The 21,015-nt window shown below is 39.5% G+C and overlaps 3 protein-coding genes across 8 annotated transcripts in view; 1 reads left to right on the top strand and 2 right to left on the bottom strand.

Moving 5' to 3' along the window:
- The window catches only part of MED12L (mediator complex subunit 12L), a 320,705-nt gene that overhangs the window by 208,517 nt on the left and 91,173 nt on the right, over positions 1–21,015 (top strand). The window lies entirely within an intron of this gene.
- On the bottom strand, positions 9,752–13,045 carry P2RY13 (purinergic receptor P2Y13). The gene is made up of 2 exons (XM_037061812.1): positions 12,964–13,045; positions 9,752–12,495 (listed from the first exon to the last, which is right to left on the bottom strand). Exon 2 carries the CDS (start codon positions 12,479–12,481, stop codon positions 11,483–11,485), a length of 999 nt encoding a protein of 332 aa, XP_036917707.1. The 5' UTR covers positions 12,482–12,495; positions 12,964–13,045; the 3' UTR covers positions 9,752–11,482.
- The window catches only part of P2RY12 (purinergic receptor P2Y12), a 44,326-nt gene continuing 42,245 nt past the window's right edge, over positions 18,935–21,015 (bottom strand). The window contains exon 4 of one of the 2 annotated variants that reach the window (XM_037061808.1): positions 18,935–20,908. In XM_037061808.1, coding sequence (XP_036917703.1) covers positions 19,867–20,886 — 1,020 coding nt within the window. In that variant the 5' untranslated portion in view covers positions 20,887–20,908 and the 3' untranslated portion in view covers positions 18,935–19,866. The remainder of the gene's footprint in view (positions 20,909–21,015) is intronic. The other variant, XM_037061807.1, reaches the window with a different exon arrangement.

Here is a 21,015-nt window from a genome sequence, read left to right as displayed (position 1 = left end):
TTTCAGTTTGGCTGTGCTGTGTGCAGCTTTCCTCTTTCCCACAGATTTTGCCTTTAGCGCTTGAAGCCAGTAGGTCACTGCATTGTGGGGGGAAGTTGTGGCATGCAGACTTCAGTTCCAAAGACCTGTCCTTCTTGGATTCATTTTTGCCACTTGTCACTGTAACCCATGAATGAGTCGTGTACTGCTCTTGATGTGCAACCTAACTGCCAGGTCTTAGAAGCATCAATTCAGGGATAGAACACCCCTTGTAGCCCCTTGTAGCCTCTTTTTTTTAAATGTACTTTTCTTCTTTTTAATGTTTTATTTATTTATCTTTAGAGGGGAAGGGAAGGAGAGAGGGAGAGAAATATCAATGTATGGTTGCTTCTCGTGAGTCCCCTGCAGGGAACTGGCCTGCAACCCAGGCATGTGCCCTGACTGGGAATCAAACTGCGATCGTCTGGTTTGTAGGCCCATGCTCAATCCACTGAGCTACACCAGCCAGGGCCCCTTGTAGCCTCTTTAAAGTGTATTGAGCAAACGCCTTCTCTGCAAGTTCTGAAGATTATCATGCCAAATTTTCAGTGGTGTGTATAAAGTCATATTAGGGAGCTTATTTGGACAAATATTCCATAGGCTTCTGTTAAAGGGATAAAGGCAATCTGTTACTTATCTGAAATTTTAATGCATTTATTACCTGAGGTGACTTGTCCTACTAGGGGCAACTAACTATATATACTGATTTTTTTTTTATGTTAAATAAAATCTCTTATTGTCAAGCTGCTGAAAAAATTTTTTTAAAGATTTTGCTTACTTATTTTTAGAGGGGAACGAAGAAAGAAATAGAGGGAGAGAAACATCAGTGTGTGGTTGCCTCTTATGCACTCCCTGCTGGGAACCTGGCCTACAACCCAGGCATGTGCTTTGACTGGGAATCGAACCAGCAACCCTTTGGTTCTCGGGTCAGCCCAGCATTCAATCCACTGAACCAACCCAGGCATGTGCTTTGACTGGGAATCGAACCAGCAACCCTTTGGTTCTCGGGTCAGCCCAGCATTCAATCCACTGAACCACACCAACCAGGGCTGAAAATGTTTTTAATATACTTTCCTGTGAACTCTGGCTGGTGTAGCTCAGTGGATTGAGCGTGGGCCTGCGAACCACACGATTGCGGTTCGATTCCCAGCAGGGGACTCACCAGAGGCAACCATACATTGATATTTCTCTCCTTCTCTCCTTCCCTTCTTCTCTAAAGATAAATAAATAAAATATTTAAAATATATATATACTTTCCTGTGATGAGTTTGAAGGGAAATGTTTTGATAATTTAGGATTATGTTACCTGGTCTTTGAGAGCCTTTTAAAACAGTCACTGAAAAAAGGCCGGCATGTGGAAAGATTACGGTATGCCTTTGTAGACGTGAAGAAGGACCTTGAGTTTGAAGAAGCATCGTGACTCTGTGTGTGTTGGTTTTTACAAAGATCTCATAGAGGAAGGAAGGGGCTGGTGTCCCGTCATCAGTGCAGTAAGTAAGTGGCCCTTTTTTCTCCTGTTGGGGTAGCCTGGGGTGGGCTTTTCCCTCCTTAGTATAACAGTAGGATTGTCCTATTTAAAAGTTTCTTTCACGGTGATGCAACTTAAGTCTAGTAATGAAAAAGTTAACATGAGGCGTATGCATTCATCTTCAAGCATACTATGCCAGCCTCAAGTTGGGACTTGTTAAAGCTGGTCTTACTTAACATTCAAAAAGGGAAGTGGAGTACACGTTTAGTCATGAAAAAAGTGTAACGCTTTGATGAAAGAGCAGCTGAAAACCAGCTCATGACTTTATTATTGTTCAAATCACTGAGAGGTTAACTGGCAAATTTTTTTTCTGCCAATCTTTTTGTAGCACGTCTCACATTTCATAAAAGCCACAGCAGATTTTATAACAATAATTATCTTGTCATTTTGTTGGAAGATCCTATTAAATGCAGGGAAGCTCTTTTAACAGCATTGTTCAGCCATTACAAACCCCCAATTTATTTGGGAGACAGGACGACATCCTGGGATATGTGTTTCTGCTTCTCTGCCACCATAATGTTTAAAACAATGTTCTGTTTTATTTTTTATTACCAGTCATTTTTTTCTTCTGATATTATTGTTAAAGTCAAACCTTTACACAAGTTGAAAAATAGTTCAAGTAGATTTTTACCTAGATTTACAGATTGCTGTTCTTCATGTTTTCTGCGCGCACGCACGCACGCACAGTTTGGGAGGCCCTGTCTGCTGTGGTAGCCACTGTGATAGGTGTCTCACTCCTCACTGCTTCAGCATGTGTTTTTTAATAACAAGGCTATTGTTCTATCCAAATGAAATAGTTATCAGTCAAAAGATTAATGCTGAAACAGTAATATTCTTAAATATTCCACTTACATTAAAATTTTACAATTTCCCGATAATATCCCTTATGATTTTTTTGTTATTGTGGAATCCAATCAGTGGTCACATATTATCCTTGCTTTTACTCACTGTCCTTCCTACCCTCACTGTCATTTTAGACTTATTTAGCCTTTAGAACATTCTCTTGGCCTTTTTTTTTAAACAACATTTTTGTTTAATCTCCTTGGCTTTTGTGAATTGCCTCACTCGGTGTCTGCTGGGTCCATTCTGTGGGGTATGCGGTGACGGGATGCTTTTAAATGTGTTTCCAAGGCAGTTCGTTTTATTAGCCAGAAGGCAAAATTGGAGTTTGGAATTTTGAAGATAACTAAGATTATCTATAATTTTGTTTTGGACATAGACCTGGTTCATGGATCACTAATCACAAAATTAGTGGGTTCAAAGTTACTTTTTTTTTTTTTAAATGGTATATTGGATGTCTCATTCAACTGCTTGTGGCTTCAGTGTTCTGTGAAACAGGGATTCTGGTTTAATCACAGAATTTTAGATGAGTATCCATAACCTTATCTAAAATGATTTTCCATAATGTATTTGTTTCTTTTTAATCTTCACCTGATGACAAGCTTAGAGAGGGGAAGGATGGGAGAGAGGGAGAGACACATGAATGTGAGGTGAGAGAGGAATGATTGGTTGATCGTTGCCTCCCGTATGCTCTCTGACTGGGGACTGAACGTAGGCTTGTACCCTCACTGGGAATCAAACCTGTAGCCTTTCAATTTATGGGACGATGCTCCAACTAACTGAGCCATGCGGGTCAGGGCTAGAAATATATTCTTTTTTTTAAAGATTTTATTTATTTAAAAAAAGGATTTTATATATTTATTTGGGGGGTGGGGGAGGAACATCAATGTGTGGTTGCCTCTTCCGTGGCCCCTACTGAGGACCTGGCCTGCAACCTAGGCATGTGCCCTGACTGGGAATAGAACCAGCGACCCTTTGGTTCGAAGGTTGGCACTCAGTCCACTGAGCCACACCAGCCAGGGCTTGAAATATATTCTTAAAGAGACAGAAGCACCACAGGAGAGAATATGTTTCTAAGATCTTACAAGAAATGAAAATTAAGTAATTGTATTGGTAAGTTTTTCGAAATCCTAGAATCAACCTTGTTCCTACTTTCCACCATTTTTGTGGGAGACATTGCCAAATGTATTGCCAAGGTTTTCTCTGGTCTTCTAGTTATTTCTCCCTTGTATATGACTTCTTCCTCTTTCTCCCTTCTCTTTTCGACTTCTTTTCATCAACATGGACCTGGACACAATGTCCCCTCCTCCAGTGTTGATAAGCCTAGCATTTGTATCGTAATCTTGTTTTTCTCTGTCACGATATTCTCAGGTGTATTCACTTTTCCTAAAGGAAAAATGCACATAGAAAGGCTTCCTAGATCTCTGAAGTCCATGAATTCATTATTATAAAACAAAGACAAGCAGGTATCTAATTGAAACTCAGCTGATGATGCTCTGTCTTGGATGTCACACAACAGAACCTACAAGAAGCATTGTAGTAAAATCCTCACCAATCTTACTGTTCCATCTCTCTGTACAAGAAAGCCGCTCTAATTGCGGCTCACATGCAGTACCTGAGAATTTGTGCTGAGTATAATTATTGCAAACCCTTTAATGTTCCCTAGCTGAGATTGCTATCTTTAGGTCGCTGTGCTTGAATTACTGTGTTTAATCTGTCATTTGAAATGATTTGTATCTATTAGGTCTTCTTTATATAAAGCACTTACCTTTTTCTCGTATGAGAACTTCATGTGTAATGGTTGATTAAAGGGGAGGATGGTCTGAGACTGAGTGTGGAGGTGCACCCGCGTCTGCATCCTGTTCTGATATCCATCCTCTCTCCTGTGAGGAGAGAGGGCTACTTGATCCATGTCCTCACTTTGGAAATCTTGCTTGTGAGAGGCAGTGTTAGCTGTGACTGGCGTCAAATATACTAACCCTCTCCACTTTAGAGTTTTTTGTTGTTGTTGATGTTGTTGCTTGTTTGCTTTTTTTACTTTTGGTAAGTCATCAATATATCTGGGCCTCATTTTTTTCTTCTGGAAAATAAGCATGGAATGGCTACCTTATAAGATTATAAAACTTAAATGAGATAACATACAGGGTAATTAGTACTTAGTGAGTAATAGCTTTGGGGGCTTTTTTTGGTTTGTTCAGAAGGCAGAGGGAGAGTAAGTTAGTGAATGGGGGTGCCTGTCTAAACTTAAAGTTGGAATGATTAAAAATTGAAAGCACTTCTCAGCTAAATAGTATTTTGGTAGCCCATAGTCAGTTCTTGGGTTTCCTTTAATGGTGACCCAGTGATTGCTTGAAATACTTGGTTTTCTTTCTTTATAGCTTTCTCGTCTGAAAAGGAGAAACTAGGACTAGCTTATTGCAGACTATCTGAAATTGTGGGCAAATGTAGAGTCTGAGGCCAGGATATGTGAGGGGAGGGAGGAGTGGCCTTCGCTGGGTCGCTGCATTCTAGTTGAGGTTTCATTCACGTGTAGTTCAGGCATTTTTAGTTGCAGAGTTAAATAGAATAAAAAGGATAATAGCAACGAGTAATTATCATACATATAGTGTATATGTATGATATAAATAATAATGCAAAAAGCTAATTTTTAAAAAACCTATAAAGCATTCAGATATGCATGAGGTGAAATTTCTTAAGATGACTGCAACTACCTAAACCTAAGGTCACATACATGATCTAATATTTAAGCTGAATTAAAAAAAAATAAAGGTAGGCATTCTATTACTAATGCCCCAGGAATGTTACATTTGTGAATTTGAGCTTCATTAAAGAAGTAGCAAAAGTTCAAATACTGAATGAGGTATGGAATTTTTTTCAAAAAACTGGTTTACCTACTTACTCTAAGTCTTGATATTCAGTTTCCTTTATCTAGTGTGTCTTGCTTTTATTTTTCTTTTCTTTTTGTCACTTTTCCCATGTTTTCAGCTTGCATCTCTACTACATGGTGTCTCATCACCCCCCGCCCACCTCTTTTTCTATAAATACTTTTTACTAGAAAGGATGGGGGGCTGGGAATCCCAGGTAATGTGGAGTGTGAGTGGCTGGCACACCCGTTTTTTCACCCAAGCTAGTTGTCCTTGGTCATGTGGCTACTGCCACCCTTTGATTTGTACCCCTGCTCTGTTTGCTGTTTTGCACGGCGTGAATTAACTCTGCACTGCATAGGAAATGTGGGAAGGAGCTGCTCTACGTGTTCTTAGACACCTTTGGAAAAGACAGAGTAATCCAACTGTTTTCCTTTTTTGCAACTCTTGTAAACTGATTGGTCTTTTATATCAAGATAAGAGGGCTTTTTTTTCATCCCTCACTTGCCATTACAAACTGAGTTGTATGCCACCTCCTCCTTAAAGTTACCACTGACATCAGAGTTGTAGAATGAACACACTTGACCTTCGCAGAGTGTGTGGTTCTCTTACTTCTCTTTAAATCTCTCTCCTTGGTTTTCAGTACGTTGGACCTCCTGTTCCCCGTTTTAATTCACCAGTCCCACCCCTGATCTAGTCCCAGTCGTCTCCTCCAGTTCCTCTTCTGTCTCCTCTGTCCATGAGATTTGTGCAACATGGCCTCTGAGGTACTTTGCTCATTCCTTATTCTCTCTCTGTCTTAGAATTTTCCCTTGGCCTCTAACCGAGCCCTGCCTTCAGAGTCCTGGGTCTCTGTTGTACTCCCTCTATCTTGCTTTTGCACCCTTGACCTCACTTTCTCACTGATGCTTGACAAGCAGCATGTCCAAAGTCTGCTTTTTGGTCTTCTTCCTTCATGATGCAGCATATTGCCCAAGTTAATGATCTTGAGATCAATGGATCCTATCTGGCAGGGCTTGGGGTGGGAATTATGGACCCTACTGAGAATACATGTCCATCAAGTACTTTTTACATATAATTCACCATTCTCCAGTGGTCTTGGACTCAAAACCTCTCTTTGAAAATGTCACTAAAGTCCATGTTAGGTTTTTTTCCCTTGGGTCTTGCCTGCATAGATGGAAAACTTTTTTCATTGATCTCCTGACCTCAGCGGTTGTTCCTTGATCCAGAATCATCCTATTGCTGACAAATTCCTTTTCTTAAAGTGCAGCACAGATGGAGGATGTCATTTTTCACTTTAGAAACCTTCAGTGGCTTATGGAGACATGCCGACACATCTGCACAGCACCAGGATCCACACTCACACACTGAAGCCTCAGGCCCTCCGTGTCCTTCACACCAGCCACAGCACCAGGCCCGCCGGACCTGAGCCTTCCTCCAGATTGCTGTCTGCACTGCAGTGTTTCCTTTTGAATGGTTGGTTTTCTCCTTTGAGGTTCAGTTTCCATTTCCATTTCCTGTGAGTTCTTCCTCATTTTCTTTAGTTGCAGTTAACTACACTTTCCTCTGAGCTTCCATGGTGAATTATAGCTCTCATGCTGCTTTCCACATTTGGGCTCATCATGGTTTGGTTGCTTTACCAGAATGTGTTTCTGCAGAGGCCACGGGGTCTGCACTCAGGTGCACGACAAAGAAATGACTGACAAATGAACCCATGAATCTACTGTTTGGAGTTTCACTCTTCTCAAGAACTCCCAGTGCTAAAGGTGTCCCCAGCATACTCACAGGGTCCACAGTTGAACTCTTCATACCCCTAGGGTTGTTGAAGCTCGTGTGTGTTCAGACCTCTTCCTCTCACTTCAGCAGTCACCGCCTTACCATTCTCACTGCTAGGCCTGATGCCAACCCCTTGAGGGAATCAGCTTGTCCTCGCTGTCAGAGAGCTGGTGTGGCAGAGCCATTGAAGTGTTCAACTTGAGGCCCCCGGACTCATTTCAGTCCCAGCTCCGCCTCTGCTGTGCTGGTGGGGTCATGTGCACCATGGGCAAGTTATCTTTCACTTCGTCCCCAGATTTCTATCCTTCCCCCCAGTCCTCCCTGAACCAGGAGCTCTATAGTATCTATCTCAGAGTGTTGAAGTGAAAAATAGAAGGATAGTGATCCATGTAATGTGCAGAGCACAGTGCCCGCCACACAGCAAGCACGCAGTAACCAAGCGCAAGCTGCCAGAGTAGGGTGCTGGGAGGTTCTTGTAGGTCAGGGCTAATGAGCTGGCAGCATCTGGGCTGGTCATGGCTCACTCATGAATATTGCATTGTTTTTGTGGGGTCAGGGAATGTGGCGGTAGCTACGGGAGTTTTGGAAATCACAGGAAATATAAGAGACTGGATTTATGAATTCTCTTGAGAACATTACAGCATCTGAGGTTAGAAATATATAGAGTTTAAGAATATGGGCTCAGAAGCAAGAATCTGAATTGGAGGCCTAGCCCTGCTGTTTATAGGCTGTGTGATCCCATGCAAGTTGCTTAACCTCTCTGTTTCTCAATTTCCTTATCTCTAAAATGGAGATAACAATAACACTTTATAGGGCTCCTGGTATTATTAAATGGGATGACATAGTTAAAGCTCTTGGTACACAGTAAGAGGTAACGTGTGTTGCTTTGTTGTCGCTGATGCTGGTTTTACTACTATTATTGCTGCTAGTCAGACACCCTAGTTATTGCTGCCCCTGTGCTGACAGCTGGCACTGAGTAGTAGATGCCCATGAACTCCTTGCCGTGGCCTATCATCTTATGTCTGCCACACTGTCTTAATCACAGTTTTGTTTCCCATTGACATCCCACTTTCGGACATCCATGTCCAAGGTGGTTGAGCTGTGAACCAGCGTTTAGAGAAGTATGAACATCAAGGAACATTTTGTCACAGTGGTTCTTAATGTGTAGTCCAGGTCAATAGCATCAGCATCTCATGGAAACTTGTCCTCAGCTGTCCCCCTAGACCTACAGAATTGGAAACTCTGGGGTTAGGCCTAGCAATGTCTTTTAAAAATCCCTCCAGCTGATTCTGATACTAACTGAAGTTTGAGAACTATTGGTTGGAACACAAGTGTTCCCTATTTGTATTGCCTATATCTGGTTTCCATGTAAAATTACAAATGTTGAGTTTTGTTTCTGGGCACTTTAAATGATTTGTCAATTCCACTTTCCTTACGGTGTGATCCCTTAGCTATTAGACACTGGTGGGTGTGGGCTCTTCCTCTGCAGGGGGGGTTTGTTCTGTTAAAAGTCAGGTGAACTTTGATCTTTTAACTTTCTGGAGAAATGCAATTTATTTGGGGGTGATGGTTAGACATTTTTAGATAGAGGACTTTAGAAAGTAATGGAAGGGACTGCTTTTAGGTGGATATGAAGTACATGAAATAATGTTTTTAATAAGATGGAGTAATTCTTTTATAGATTCTAATTAATGATGACTATATCAGCCATCTAACTTCTGTGGTGTGGAAGTTCACACTGCTTGTCTGCCTCTTTCTCCCCCATTTACAGTTATTTTTCTTGGTTTCTCAAAAATTCTTCTGTGTGGAGCAACACCCTTTCTCCCATCACCTGCCCCAGGGATATTCAGAAGACCTTATCCAGTAAAAATAGTTAGTTAGCTTTTGACAAAAATCCTTAATGGTGGTCTAAATTCAACACTATAGCAAAGCTACTTTTAAAGTATTTTCTTGTTAGTGGCCTTTCTTGGGTCTTGTTAGTGGCTATTGGTATAGCATCCCATTGTATAAGTATTCTAGAGTTTAATATTTCTGTTTGCTAGTTTGGGAAGTTCTTCCCAAATCATTGCTTAACATTTCATGAGTGTGATTTTAAGATGGCTTTCATATTCCTCTTCTCTAAGTTCTTATTAGATTATTTTATTCTACACACCAAGTACTCTGCTTTTGATTGTAATGTTATTGAAACAGAATTTAATATTTGTGTTTATGGAGGACAGGTTTGCTATTGAAATTTTATCTTGAAAGATCTTTGTAAAAATTGTATACATTATTTAGATGCAGTTGTTTATGATACATTATTAGAGTCTACTCATGGTTATGTAATGTCCTCAGCAAAAACCATGTGGATATAGTGACCTTGGTAACGGCTACTTTCTGAAAGGAGAGTTTTGGAGATTGTAATATGCTACAGTTACAGTTTCTACTTAACCAAAACCAACAGTACATCGCTGAAGCATTTTGTCAACAGTTTTAGAACCGAAACGTGGGTAGACATTAGTCCCCCAGCTACCCATGTACTGTTTAGCAATCCTGCTTCTTCTGGAACATCCGCCAGAGAACCCGAGAACATCCCTGCTTTTCAGGCCCCTGCCGCCACACCCAGGAAGGCCACTGAAAAGAGCCCGTGCTTTCAAGAAATTTATATCATCTCTGATAATAAAAGCATCAGTGAGAGTTGAAATCCCTTTTCCTTTTCTAGCCTGTAGAAGTAAAACCAGTTTCGTTTATTTATTAAATATTTATTGATTGTACAAGGAGGCCCAATCTGTGCCCTCAGAAGTGTACGTAGGTTGTTAGAAGAGTAGGTACCTGTGCAAACAAGTAATTACAAGGCGGTGTGATAAGCACAGAGGTTGGGGCGTGACTGAGGAGGGAGTGATGGGGTTGGAGCGGGTGGTGGGAGGTTGGCCAGGTGAGATTTCACGTACTAGGTGACAGCAGCGTAGAGTTTCGTGGACAGATGAAGTTTTCTTGGTGAGCCGGAGGTAAATTTACCTGTGTGGTGGCACAGGGACAAAGAGGAGCGTGGCCCATTCTTACAGTTACAAGTTCACAGACGAGAGTGACGTTCCAGGCATGGAAGAGCAGTTAGGAGATGAGGCCAGAAAGGTAGGCCGGTTCCAGGGCCTTAGGGGGCCTTGAGGGCATAGAAAGAGGCCTGAGAGTCGCCTTCTGATGATAATGTTGGAGCTAGACGCACATTTAGAGAGCACTACTTTGGGGCATTTTCTCTAAAAGTTGTAAGCCAGCATCCACAATACCAGATAGCCATTTTGTAGTTTTTTTGAACCACGAAGGTGCTCAGGGAAAAATATGGAGGTTAATAAGTACAAGTAGGGCTCCATCCTTGGAAAAGTATCCCGGAATAGATGTTGCTGGTTGTGGGTCAGCAGTTCCTTCTATATATGTAGCATGAATAGCAGAGTATTGACATACTCTATTTAAAACATTTGTAACCCAAGATCTGTGGGGAATATTGTGGGATTTACCAAGAAAAAAATGACGTGTTTTCTGTCTTCAAAACAGGTGGTTTTTCCTTAGAGATTCCTAACCACCTTTGCAGTCAAGGATATAGCAAACTAGTTTTAAAGGGAAATCTGCAATGAGTGCCCTAACACATACCCAAACAGTGGGAGAAGTAATTATTTTAAGTAATTATTTTAATTATTTCTATTAGGAAAATAGAGGGTGTGGCCCAGGAAGGCTTTGCCAAGGGGGTAGCATGTTCAACCACCATCACAGTATTTGATGGGCAGAGCAAGAATTCCAAAGAAGAGTAATACAGTATTCTTACCCTTGGATTGCACGCAGTTGGCATGTAAGCAGATTATCATAGTACAGTATTTTATGTGGCTTAATAGTGGTGCTCTTGTCTCTTGTGGCACACTGGGCTCGCGTGGAAGAGGCTCTGTGTCATTGTAAGGAGATTCCCCTCCATCTGGGTTTTCAGAGTCCTCCGGAACCTCCTTTGGCTCCCCAGGCGCTTCGTAAGCAGTCTCCCTTTCATTCAGCACCTGGCTTTCAGCTTTCACCAAAGGACTTTCAAACTGTTTGTTTGTTTGTTTTTAATCAGCAAGTATCAACAATTTTGGAATACAAAATAGGTAACATTGTTTGGATTATGTGTATAAAAGAATGTGAGAAGGTATTTTGGGTGGTTTAAGGACTATATATTTATCCACAAAAAATCTTTTCTAACATATAAGTGAATGTCCTTGAAAAGATGATCTGTAATGGCCGTTTACATTCTGCAGTGTTCTCTTAATGATGCTTCATTCTGTTTATGAGTAGATCTATGTGAAATTGAATATTTAAATAATCCTTTCTATACATCAGAATGATAAAATGTAAGAAAGCATTTATTTTAATCCTCTTTTACTGCTTAAGTGCAATTTCCAAATAAATCGGTTTTTGAAACCTAATGCAAAACTGGAAGTGAACCATGATAAAGTTATCAGCTTAGGGTTAAATTGTCTGTCTGACTACTATGATTGTCTTGGGTTGATGCTGCGGTCTTCCTTCCTCTCATACGTAGTAGCCTTGTGAATTTTTTACATAAAAAAATATATATTAAAGGATCCATACAAATGTTAGTTGCTGCTAAGAAGAGAGTTGTTTCTTTAGCTATAAACAGTTGATTTTGCAGTCTACAGTCAGTCTTACTGTTGGTTTGACTATGAGTATATGGAACTCTGGCAAAATGAAATGGAGCAAAACACAGAAAGAAGACAGCCACCACAATAAATACTTTACCTTCCAGCTTTTTCTTGCTTTTGCTGCCTTTACTTTTCGACTTTCTGTAAGACTCATATACTTTCTTTGCAATCACCACGTAAAACAGAAGCATTAGGGCAAAAACAGTCCAGAAAATGAACTGTGATGTGTAATTCACCCCCTGATGCCATTTCAGCCCCAGAGGGCCCTTTAAGGAGGCACATTTTTTCACAGATGACGGTGTTGCTTCCTTGTTGCTTAAGATCATGTTTGGCAGAGAGATGAGGAACAAAAGGAACCAGACAAGGGTTGAGACCATTTTTGCAAAAGCAGGTTTCTGTACAAAATATTTTCCAAAAGGTCTGATGATCTTGAGGAATCTGTCGAAGGCTATGAGGCCCAGCAGAATGATGGCCACATACATGGTCTCATAAAAGATGACGGAGGAGAAACGGCATACAAAGGCTCTGAGCTGCCAGGGTCCAAGGTGGGAGTCAGAGAGGATTTTAAATGGAAGCATGAGTGTCATTATCAAGTCAGCCACCAAAGTGTTTTTGAGGTAGACGATGAAGGTGGAGGAGCTGGGAATGTGAATAAACACCCACAGGGCCATAGTATTCAGCAGGATGCCAGCGAGGAAAACCACAGTGTAGGCGGCTGGGAACACCAGCTGAGTGATCCGCGTGTCCCTGGGGCACCGCTCAGACCCATTGAAGCCCTTCGTCTCCGTGCCATTCATGATTCCCAGTCTCACTGTTACAAATAAACACGTACATGAAGTAAAGTGAAGGCTTTCATGATTTCAAAATGCTACTTCCAAAAAACCCCCCAAAACCCCAGAGTTTAGATTTTTAATGTATTGAAACTTTATGTATTAACATCACATTCAATAGATCTGTTGAGAAGGCACAGGTTGTGTCTGGCTAGGATTTTTAATGTACAGAATCCATTTTTGGTAATTGTAACAGTACCATTACTTTCACACCATAGTGAAATCCAAATAACAGGTTCTACTCCATCCACAATTGCTACTTTTACCTTGGCTGTGAGACAAAACCCCATCTAAGAGGTATAATTCACATGAGATTGCGATATGTTATATATTTCTTTATGCTCATAATCTATGGTTTTTAGAATGTTAACCTTATTAAAGCATCTCTCCCCCAGAACACAGTCTGCATTTTATAAGCAGGCACACTTACAACAGGAAAGGAAACTCACCTTGTTAGGGAGGATTCTCAGCTCAGTGTCTCCTGATAGAGGCAGTCATTCGATCGGCCCACGAAGAACATGTGAAGCAAATGTCCTTCTGCTTTCTTATACCCAGTTTCCTTCCTCATTTTCACGTGTGTAACATTAGGCATCAGAATCTCTCTTTTTTTAAAGATGTTATTTATTTATTCATGTATTATTTAGAGGGAGGAGAAGGGAGGTGATGAGGAAGAGAGAGATCCATTGCCCCTGGTACACACCCCAGTTTGGGACCAAACCTGCAACCGAGGCAGGTACCCTGACTGGGAATTGAACCTGTGGTCTTTCACTTTGTGGAATGACTCCCAGCCAACGGAGCCACGCCAGTTAGGGCAGCCATCAGGATCTACTCACATGCAAACCTTTGCAGGATTTTCTAATAAGAAACCTCTGTTATTTCAAATTTATATCCTGCTGATCTGCTGTGATTTACATGAATTAGTTGCAGTTATCTTTGTATTTTCTTACACAGTAACTATCCTGCAGCTTAATCTTCTTTACGTACTTGTTCAATGAAATTTTTGAGTGCCTTTTGTGTAAAGTAGTAGGAGGCAGAAAGATAAAGGAAAGGGCCCCAAATTACAACCCAGTGTAGGAGTTGAATCTAAAGTCAGAAGAATCATTAGCTGCCTTCTTTGTAGAGTGTTTTCTCTAAAAATGTGTGTTCAGTATGGTGCCTTGTTTATTTCTACAAATATTTATCTGAGTCTTTTGGTCTTTCAATCTCTGAGAGAGAAAATGGCACATTTGCTAAGCATTAAGAGCTGATAGGCCCAGGTTTTTGGAGTCAGAATGCTGCATCCACCAGTTATTGGGTAGTAGATCATAGACAAAGAATTGAGTGGTCCTGTGCCACAGTATCCTCATCTGGGTGATCAAGTTAATGATAGCGTATACCTTACAGTCTTGTTGAGGGGACAGAATGAGTGCCCCGAACAGTGCTGAGGTACGTGTGATGTACGGGGAGATAGGTTCTCACTGCAGTGGTTCGTGAATTACAGATTTAAATAGACGTATACTTCTCACTCACTAGAAAGTCATTTTTAGAAATTTTTTCCTGTACTTGACATTATATGCAAAGTGCTTCAGAATTCAGGAATTTCATCAGTCAGTCTTGGATCAAGGTCTGTAAAACTTTTTCTTTAAATTCCCCTCAAGTTTGAGGAGAAGTTTTAATTGCTGAAATCTATGATGGAAATGTTGTCTTGGCAGATAGGTAAAGGGAAAGAGGAAATTTAAGAGATCTTAGGAAGGAATGTGGAGTTCTCCATGGTGAGTTTCACTTCATACTTTTTACCACAGAGTCGGCGTAGACTGGGGTTGGGCCGAATGAGAAGTCTGATGATTTGGCTTAGGGTTCTGAGAATAAAGTTTTGTAACCCACTGGACATTTTAAAATGCGAGGCAGTGGACGCCTGATGATTTTGGTTGGAACTGCCCACTGATGACATAGCTTAAAAAATATGTGTTTGGCTTAGACTGATTCTTGGAAATACAGATTCTGGGTTTCATTAATGGAATGGAATATAATTTAAACATATATCTTTTTGTTTGCTTCTATAGAGAATAAAAACAAGCAAACATTTTAATAATTATTTTTTTAAGTAGAGGGATTTGACAACTACATAATTACGTGTAAATTTCCTGATGGAGCCAAATGCATTGTTTAGATGAAGGGTTGGAATAGTTTCAATTTAAACAAGGGAAATGCTGTACAAGATAATTTCGTAATATGAAAACTGGAAATCACATTTTGCTCAAATTTCAAAATGCCAAAGCGTGGGAAACTTTCAGAAGAGGAACTCAAATGCTTTCCATTTCTAAAGTTACAGAAAAGTATTCTTTGAAGTGTGGTAGTTTCACAATGTTTAATCACAGTAAATATTCAACACATCATTCATTTTTCTACGTCCATATGCTTCATACATGTGAGCTTTTGCTCTCAACAGTCGCCATGGCCGCTGAGCGGAGGCTTTTGCCCTGGGTGGCTGGTGTCTCCGAGAGGCTGCGCCCCAGAGCCGGGCTGCATGCAGCACTGGCCCAGGAGCCCGAGTGCCTGGGTTCAGTTCCTTGTTCTACCTCTTCTCTATGACACTGGGCAAGCTATTATGCTCTCTATGAAACCATGGTCTCCTCTTTACATGAAAATGAATAATGATATCTGCTTTATTGTGTTGTTAAGGGGATAACATTAGTGAACATTCACCAAGTGTGCAGAATGATGTCTGTGGCATGGTAGGTGTTAGTGTTTTGAGGTGTTTTTTTGTTAAATGAAATTAAAGGAAAAATGGAATATCACGTAGAGCTGTGGAGATAGTTCATGGAAGACTGGAAGGAAGAACCAGAGAAGATGTAAGTAAAGGTCCCAGAAATTAGGTGCCTGCCACATGGGAATAAACTAAACATTTAAAATCTTACTGGGCTCAGAGGGAATATAGTCCAGACTTATAAAACTACATTAGCTGTGCTGTTCTGTGTGATAACATGATCTTACTTAATTCTTAAAAAAAAAAAGTACTCAGAGATGGGCCCCATTTTACAGAGGAGAAAATAGAAGTATGGAAGTTAGGCAGTTTGCTCCAAATCATGCAACCCAGGCCCACTTCAAATCCACACCATCTGGGTTCTAGAACTCAGAACTCTCCTGGCTGTAGAAGCCAGAGATGAGGTAAACACAGAATTGTTTGCCCAAAACTATACCTAGTTTTTGAACTAGGTATAACTGATGATGAATGAGAAGAGAGAATCAACTGTAAAGTCAATGGACTTGTGAAACTTCTTGCCTTGAAGTAAGATACAAAGTTGAAAACAAATTGGATCAAAACAGTATAATTAAGAGAGACTCAAAGAAGGTAGAATAAAAATTAGAAACAGAAGCCTATGAAATGCGAATAAACTGCTCTTGCCTTTTATAGTCTCCTTTGGGATTTTCCTTTGGATCAGAGTTACTATTCTAAAGGTTCCTGTTGATGTGGTGACCAATACCATATACATATTTAGTAGTATCTGAAAAGATGGGGAAGTATTTGCTTTCACTTGGAATGAAAGTGGAAATGGGAACTCCTAGACTCATAAGAGCCTTTTACTTCCTGTCAAAGTATACCATGGGACTTTCTCAGATTATATGAAATTGTTTTAAAAATTCCGAACTGAGTGAACCAAAAGCAGTAATAATAAGCTAAAATAAAGTAATGCAATTTAACATTAAATGAAAGAATCTATGTCTGCTATTAAATTCAATATTAGAAAGTCTGTGCATGTAACTGGAAACAAGCAATTGTTTCACCATATCTGAAATTTTTATATGACTGTCCAGTTTCATGTTTTTATTTATAAAAGTTTAAAGAGTTCAAATACAGACATGTATATAGTAAGAATTGAAAGTAACGTAAACCCCTCTTAACATATACATGGCAATAGTGTGGGGATATGCATGTGTATACTTATTTATTGACATATTGGATCTTTGTTTTATTCTGTGTTAGTATATGATGACTTACCTAATTTTTAAAAAGTGTATTATATATATATAAACTTATCATAGTTTAGTTGCCACTAGTGGGCATTTTGTTCATTTTTTTCTCATTATAAAACAGTGTTGCAGAGCACATACATGTCCATATATTTTTGTGCATGTGTTCCAATGTATTTATAGTAGGTTTCCTAGAAGTGGAATGCTGTATCAAAGATATGCATCAAATTGCAGAATGCTTGCTTTCCAGAAAGATTGTACCAATTTACAGTCTTACTGAATGGAATTCTACAACACCATTACTAAAAATCTTTTACAGCAATTCTAAACGTGTAAGTGCAAAAGGGCCATGTCATTTAAGTATAAAATTATTTGCTTATTAGTGATACAGATCTTTTTATATTTTTATTATCCACTTGTATATCTCATGCAAGTAGATTTTTTTCTGAGCGCTTTCTCCATTTTTTTAAAAGGCTGTTTCTCTTTACTTTTGACATGTAAGCATACTTCCCCATATTTAGTTTCCACGGTGGGCATTGCGGGCTAGAAGCCATTGCCTAGATCAGCCCCTTGAACCTGCACTTGTTCACTGTGTATGGCTGCTGCAGCACCTGGGTGCATGAAGGCAGGGTTCTCTTATTCTTTGTAGGGATTTTCTCCTTTTTTTAAAGTTCTAGTTAGGGGTTGTCAGTCTTCTTTCCTAAAGAACCAGTTGGTAAGTATTTTGGTCTTGCTCCTTTGTAGTCTGCAACACGATTACTTAACCCTGTTGTTGTAGCGGGGAACCAGCCATAGGCAAAACCCAAATAGGTGTGGCTGTATTCTATTAAAACCTTATTATGGACACTGAAACTTGAATTTCATATAACTTTAATGCAACATGAGCTTTTACTCTTCTGATTTTTACCCTCATAAACATTTGAAACTATAAAAACCATCCTTAGGTCACGGGCTATACAAAAACAGATGATTGGCTGCATTTGGCTCGCAGGCTCTAGCTTGCCACACCTGCTTTTAGACTGTTGCTGTGAGGAAGCAGCACGAGAAATGGCTAGTAACCAGCATCCGTAGGATTTCTTGGCCCCTAAGGCTTTGGGCAAGACTCCATTTTGTTTGCCTCGTTTCTGAACTTTTCATCTTTTGGACCTCAGTCTACAAAATTGGGCTTCCCTTTTTTTTAAAGTTATTGTAAAATGTGGGATGTACTATATGTATTAACATTTCTAAGCTGGAGATAGTGACATGTTCTGTGTATAACGAGCACTTCATAAATAACTAATCTGTCAATCTGTCTTGAATGGGTTCCCTTTGATGTTTGATACAGGAGTATATGCTACTATCTTAACGTGTTTGAATAAAGAATTCCTCACAAAGGGTGATTTAGAGTATAATGAAAGTTTTTATAATATATATATAAAAACACAGGTAGTTCCAAACACTTTACAGTTTGTTTGTTTTTGTGGTAAAGGTACCATCATACATTTAGCATTTCTTGTTTTCTTTTCTTTCTGTTGTGGAAGTTGTTGTCTCAGTGAGTTAGTTTAAACAAAAACAAAAGATCATTCAAGTAAGTCTTTGCCCACTCTGTAGTCTTTTAACACCTCACGTGGTCCTGGCACTGTGATGTGGTGTCTACGTTCTACCCCAACTTGCATGGGTTGAATGGTGGATCTGCCCTTTATTTTTTCATATACAAAATTAAGATGGTCAGATATTTGAGGTTTCTTTTCTCTTCCAGCTCAACTATCCTCATATTCTCAAGGAACATGCACACTTATGCACGTGACATGAAAGTGAATTTCATTAGTTTACATGGCAGAAACAGTGACTGCTGTTGTCCCATAGCTGTGTAGAATATGCCTTGGGTTGGACACACGTCCCTGTGCGTCTCTACTGACTTCCCACGCTCACTCGTAGCAGGGCCAGAGAAGGAAGTGTGGCAACTTGAGAATAGATGCCATTTAGAGAGTTCAAATGAGTTCAATGTTGAACTGAAATTTAGCTCAGCAGAACTTGTGGAGGGTTTGAATAAAATCCGTTATCGTTAAAGTTCAGTGAACTTCCCTATACTACAATTCACCCTTTTAATTTCCTCAGTTATATTTTGATATTGGGACCTATGCCTTCTGTTTGAGAATCACTTCTGAGGATCAAAAATAGTTAAGATAAATGATGTCAAATTTCAATTGTTTTGCATGTTTTGTTTATATGAAAAATAATGAATATGGCTTGAGTGGAATCAGACTACATTTTAAGTCTGACCTGGTTTTTCATATACATGTGAAGTAGTTGACGTGAGATGGCACCCTCAGGAGAGACTTACCCTGATGTTCTGTCATAAAACAGTGTTGCCAGCCCTTCTTTCTCAGACGGGTTTGATGATTGGCGTAGGGGTAAATAGGAAGTGAATCATGGTATCTAACATCTTTGGAAAAAAAATTTCAAACAAAGTATGATTCAGAGTTTAATGTAAATTTTTTGCTTTACACACAAATAACAAATGGATAAATCCAAACATTGTAATCACTTTCCTGTTGATAGATATTCTATGCAAATGCATAATTATATTTATTTTTCTCACTACGGGAAATATGTATTAACCTGAGTTGCATGTAGTTTCTAGAGCCAAGTTAATAAAGGTAAGTCAATGATGGCATTATATTACTAGAGTTGTCAAAATATTAGTAAAACTGTGTTCTCTAGTGTTAAGGAAGTATTATTTTTTATTAGAATTCTCCTTATTTTAATAGCTTTGTTTGTTATTCTACACTTTTAATTGAAAAGTGGTTTTTAAATTTGTATCTTAATGAACATTTAAAAAATCAGTCCACTCTATTACCATTTCAATTAATATAAATCCCTTAGGTCTTTGCTAATAAGTAAAAGTTAGTAGTTACTATTCTTTGTGTGTCCCACTTAAATTTTTATAATGATTATCACAATGGGTCCGCATTTGGTTAGGGACTAGGATTGTATATACATCTTAAGTATAATTTTTGATTAAAGATTTATCAGACTTATTATTCTTCAGTTGAGTATAGTAAGTTGATTATAACATTGTGATCAATAATGTTTTTAAAGAGTTATAGTAGATATTATTATATTGTTACCTATTTTGCCAAAACTCTTCATTTCATGGATTATGCATAGTTTTTGCATGTCACATGGTGATTGGATATAGTTCTTTTTGCTCCATTGCTACCTGTTAATTTCTTTTTCTACATTTTAAGATAGCTTTTAATACTGGAAAAGTAAATTAAGATGACTTTTGTAGTCTTCTATTATTTTAAGAGTTGTTGTTATTAACTCAGCTACTCCCTAGTCAGCATTAATATTTTTACGTAGTGTTTTCCTGGTAGGAGTTCCGAACACCACTAGATTGAACTGTTACCTCCATTGGTTTACATTGGAGTCTCTTCACTTGGGTCCCCGCCATCTTGTCCTCTTTTCCTGTTTTCATGTGGAGCAGATATGGCAGAATTGGGGCACTTCAGCATACTCATCAGGGAATTTTTGAAGGACTTGCAGAGGAAAAAATAGATGAATGGATCTAGGCACGCATTTAAGGAAGTTAACCAGAGGGTGCTCTCTTTCACATAGAACAGGGTGTTCTCAGCAGAGCAATTAAAGACATCCCGGGTTTGGCTGAGGGTGTAGGGAATCCGGGCAAAGTGGAAGGGAACAAAACAAATAAAAAATACAGCAATGATAATGAAAACTTTGATGTTCACCTTTTTCTTGGGGACCTTACCTACACCCCTTGTTCTTATATATGACCTGTATAGTTCTTTTGTAATGAGTGTATAACATACAATAACAATTAAAAAATTAATCCAGAAAATAACTTGACAGATATAATTGACTATTTCATGCCAGACCAAACCAAACTCTGATTTGAAGAAAGAACATTTCTTCACATTCTTGTCTCTTGGCCTTTTGTTGGTTAGAATCATGTTAGGCAAAGAGAGTAAGAACATGAATGCCCAGATGACAACAGAGAGAATCTTAGCCCCCAAGAGATTTTTGGGGCTGGATGTTTTGAATGGCCTGGTGGTCTTCTGGTAGCGATCAATAGTTATCAGGCCTAGGAATGAAATACTGATGTACATTGTGAAATAAAATACGACGGAGGTCACCTGGCACACAAAAGTCCTCAGTGGTCCTGTTCCCAGTTTGGCGTCGCTGAGGATTTTGAAGGGAAAAGTCAGAATCATGAGAAGATCGGAAATGACTGTGTTCTTAAGAAAAATTATGAAGTTGGATTTGCTGCGGATTTGAAAGAAAATCCTCATTGCCAGGCTGTTTGTGAAGAGTCCCACGAAAAACAGGACAGTGTAGAGGAGCGGGAAGAGGACCTGGGTGATCTTATAATTTCGGGTGCACAGGCTGCCGTTCCCAGCCGCAAAGGTGAGGTTGTCCATGGCTGTGTTTCTTCTTCGATACCTGGAAGGGGGGAGGAGGAATGCTTATTTTCAGTCCCAGATAGCTGATTTTGCTCTTATATTCACCTGTAATTTTTTTTGGACAGGCTTCTTTAAAAACTAAGGTTT

The sequence above is a fragment of the Sturnira hondurensis genome, unplaced genomic scaffold (genome assembly GCF_014824575.4).
Source record: "Sturnira hondurensis isolate 20B ecotype Veracruz unplaced genomic scaffold, ASM1482457v3 Scaffold0013537, whole genome shotgun sequence".
Classification (NCBI taxonomy): Eukaryota; Metazoa; Chordata; class Mammalia; order Chiroptera; family Phyllostomidae; genus Sturnira; species Sturnira hondurensis.
The sequence above is the reverse complement of the archived record's forward strand: the minus strand, read 5'-3'. Positions and strand labels throughout refer to the sequence as shown.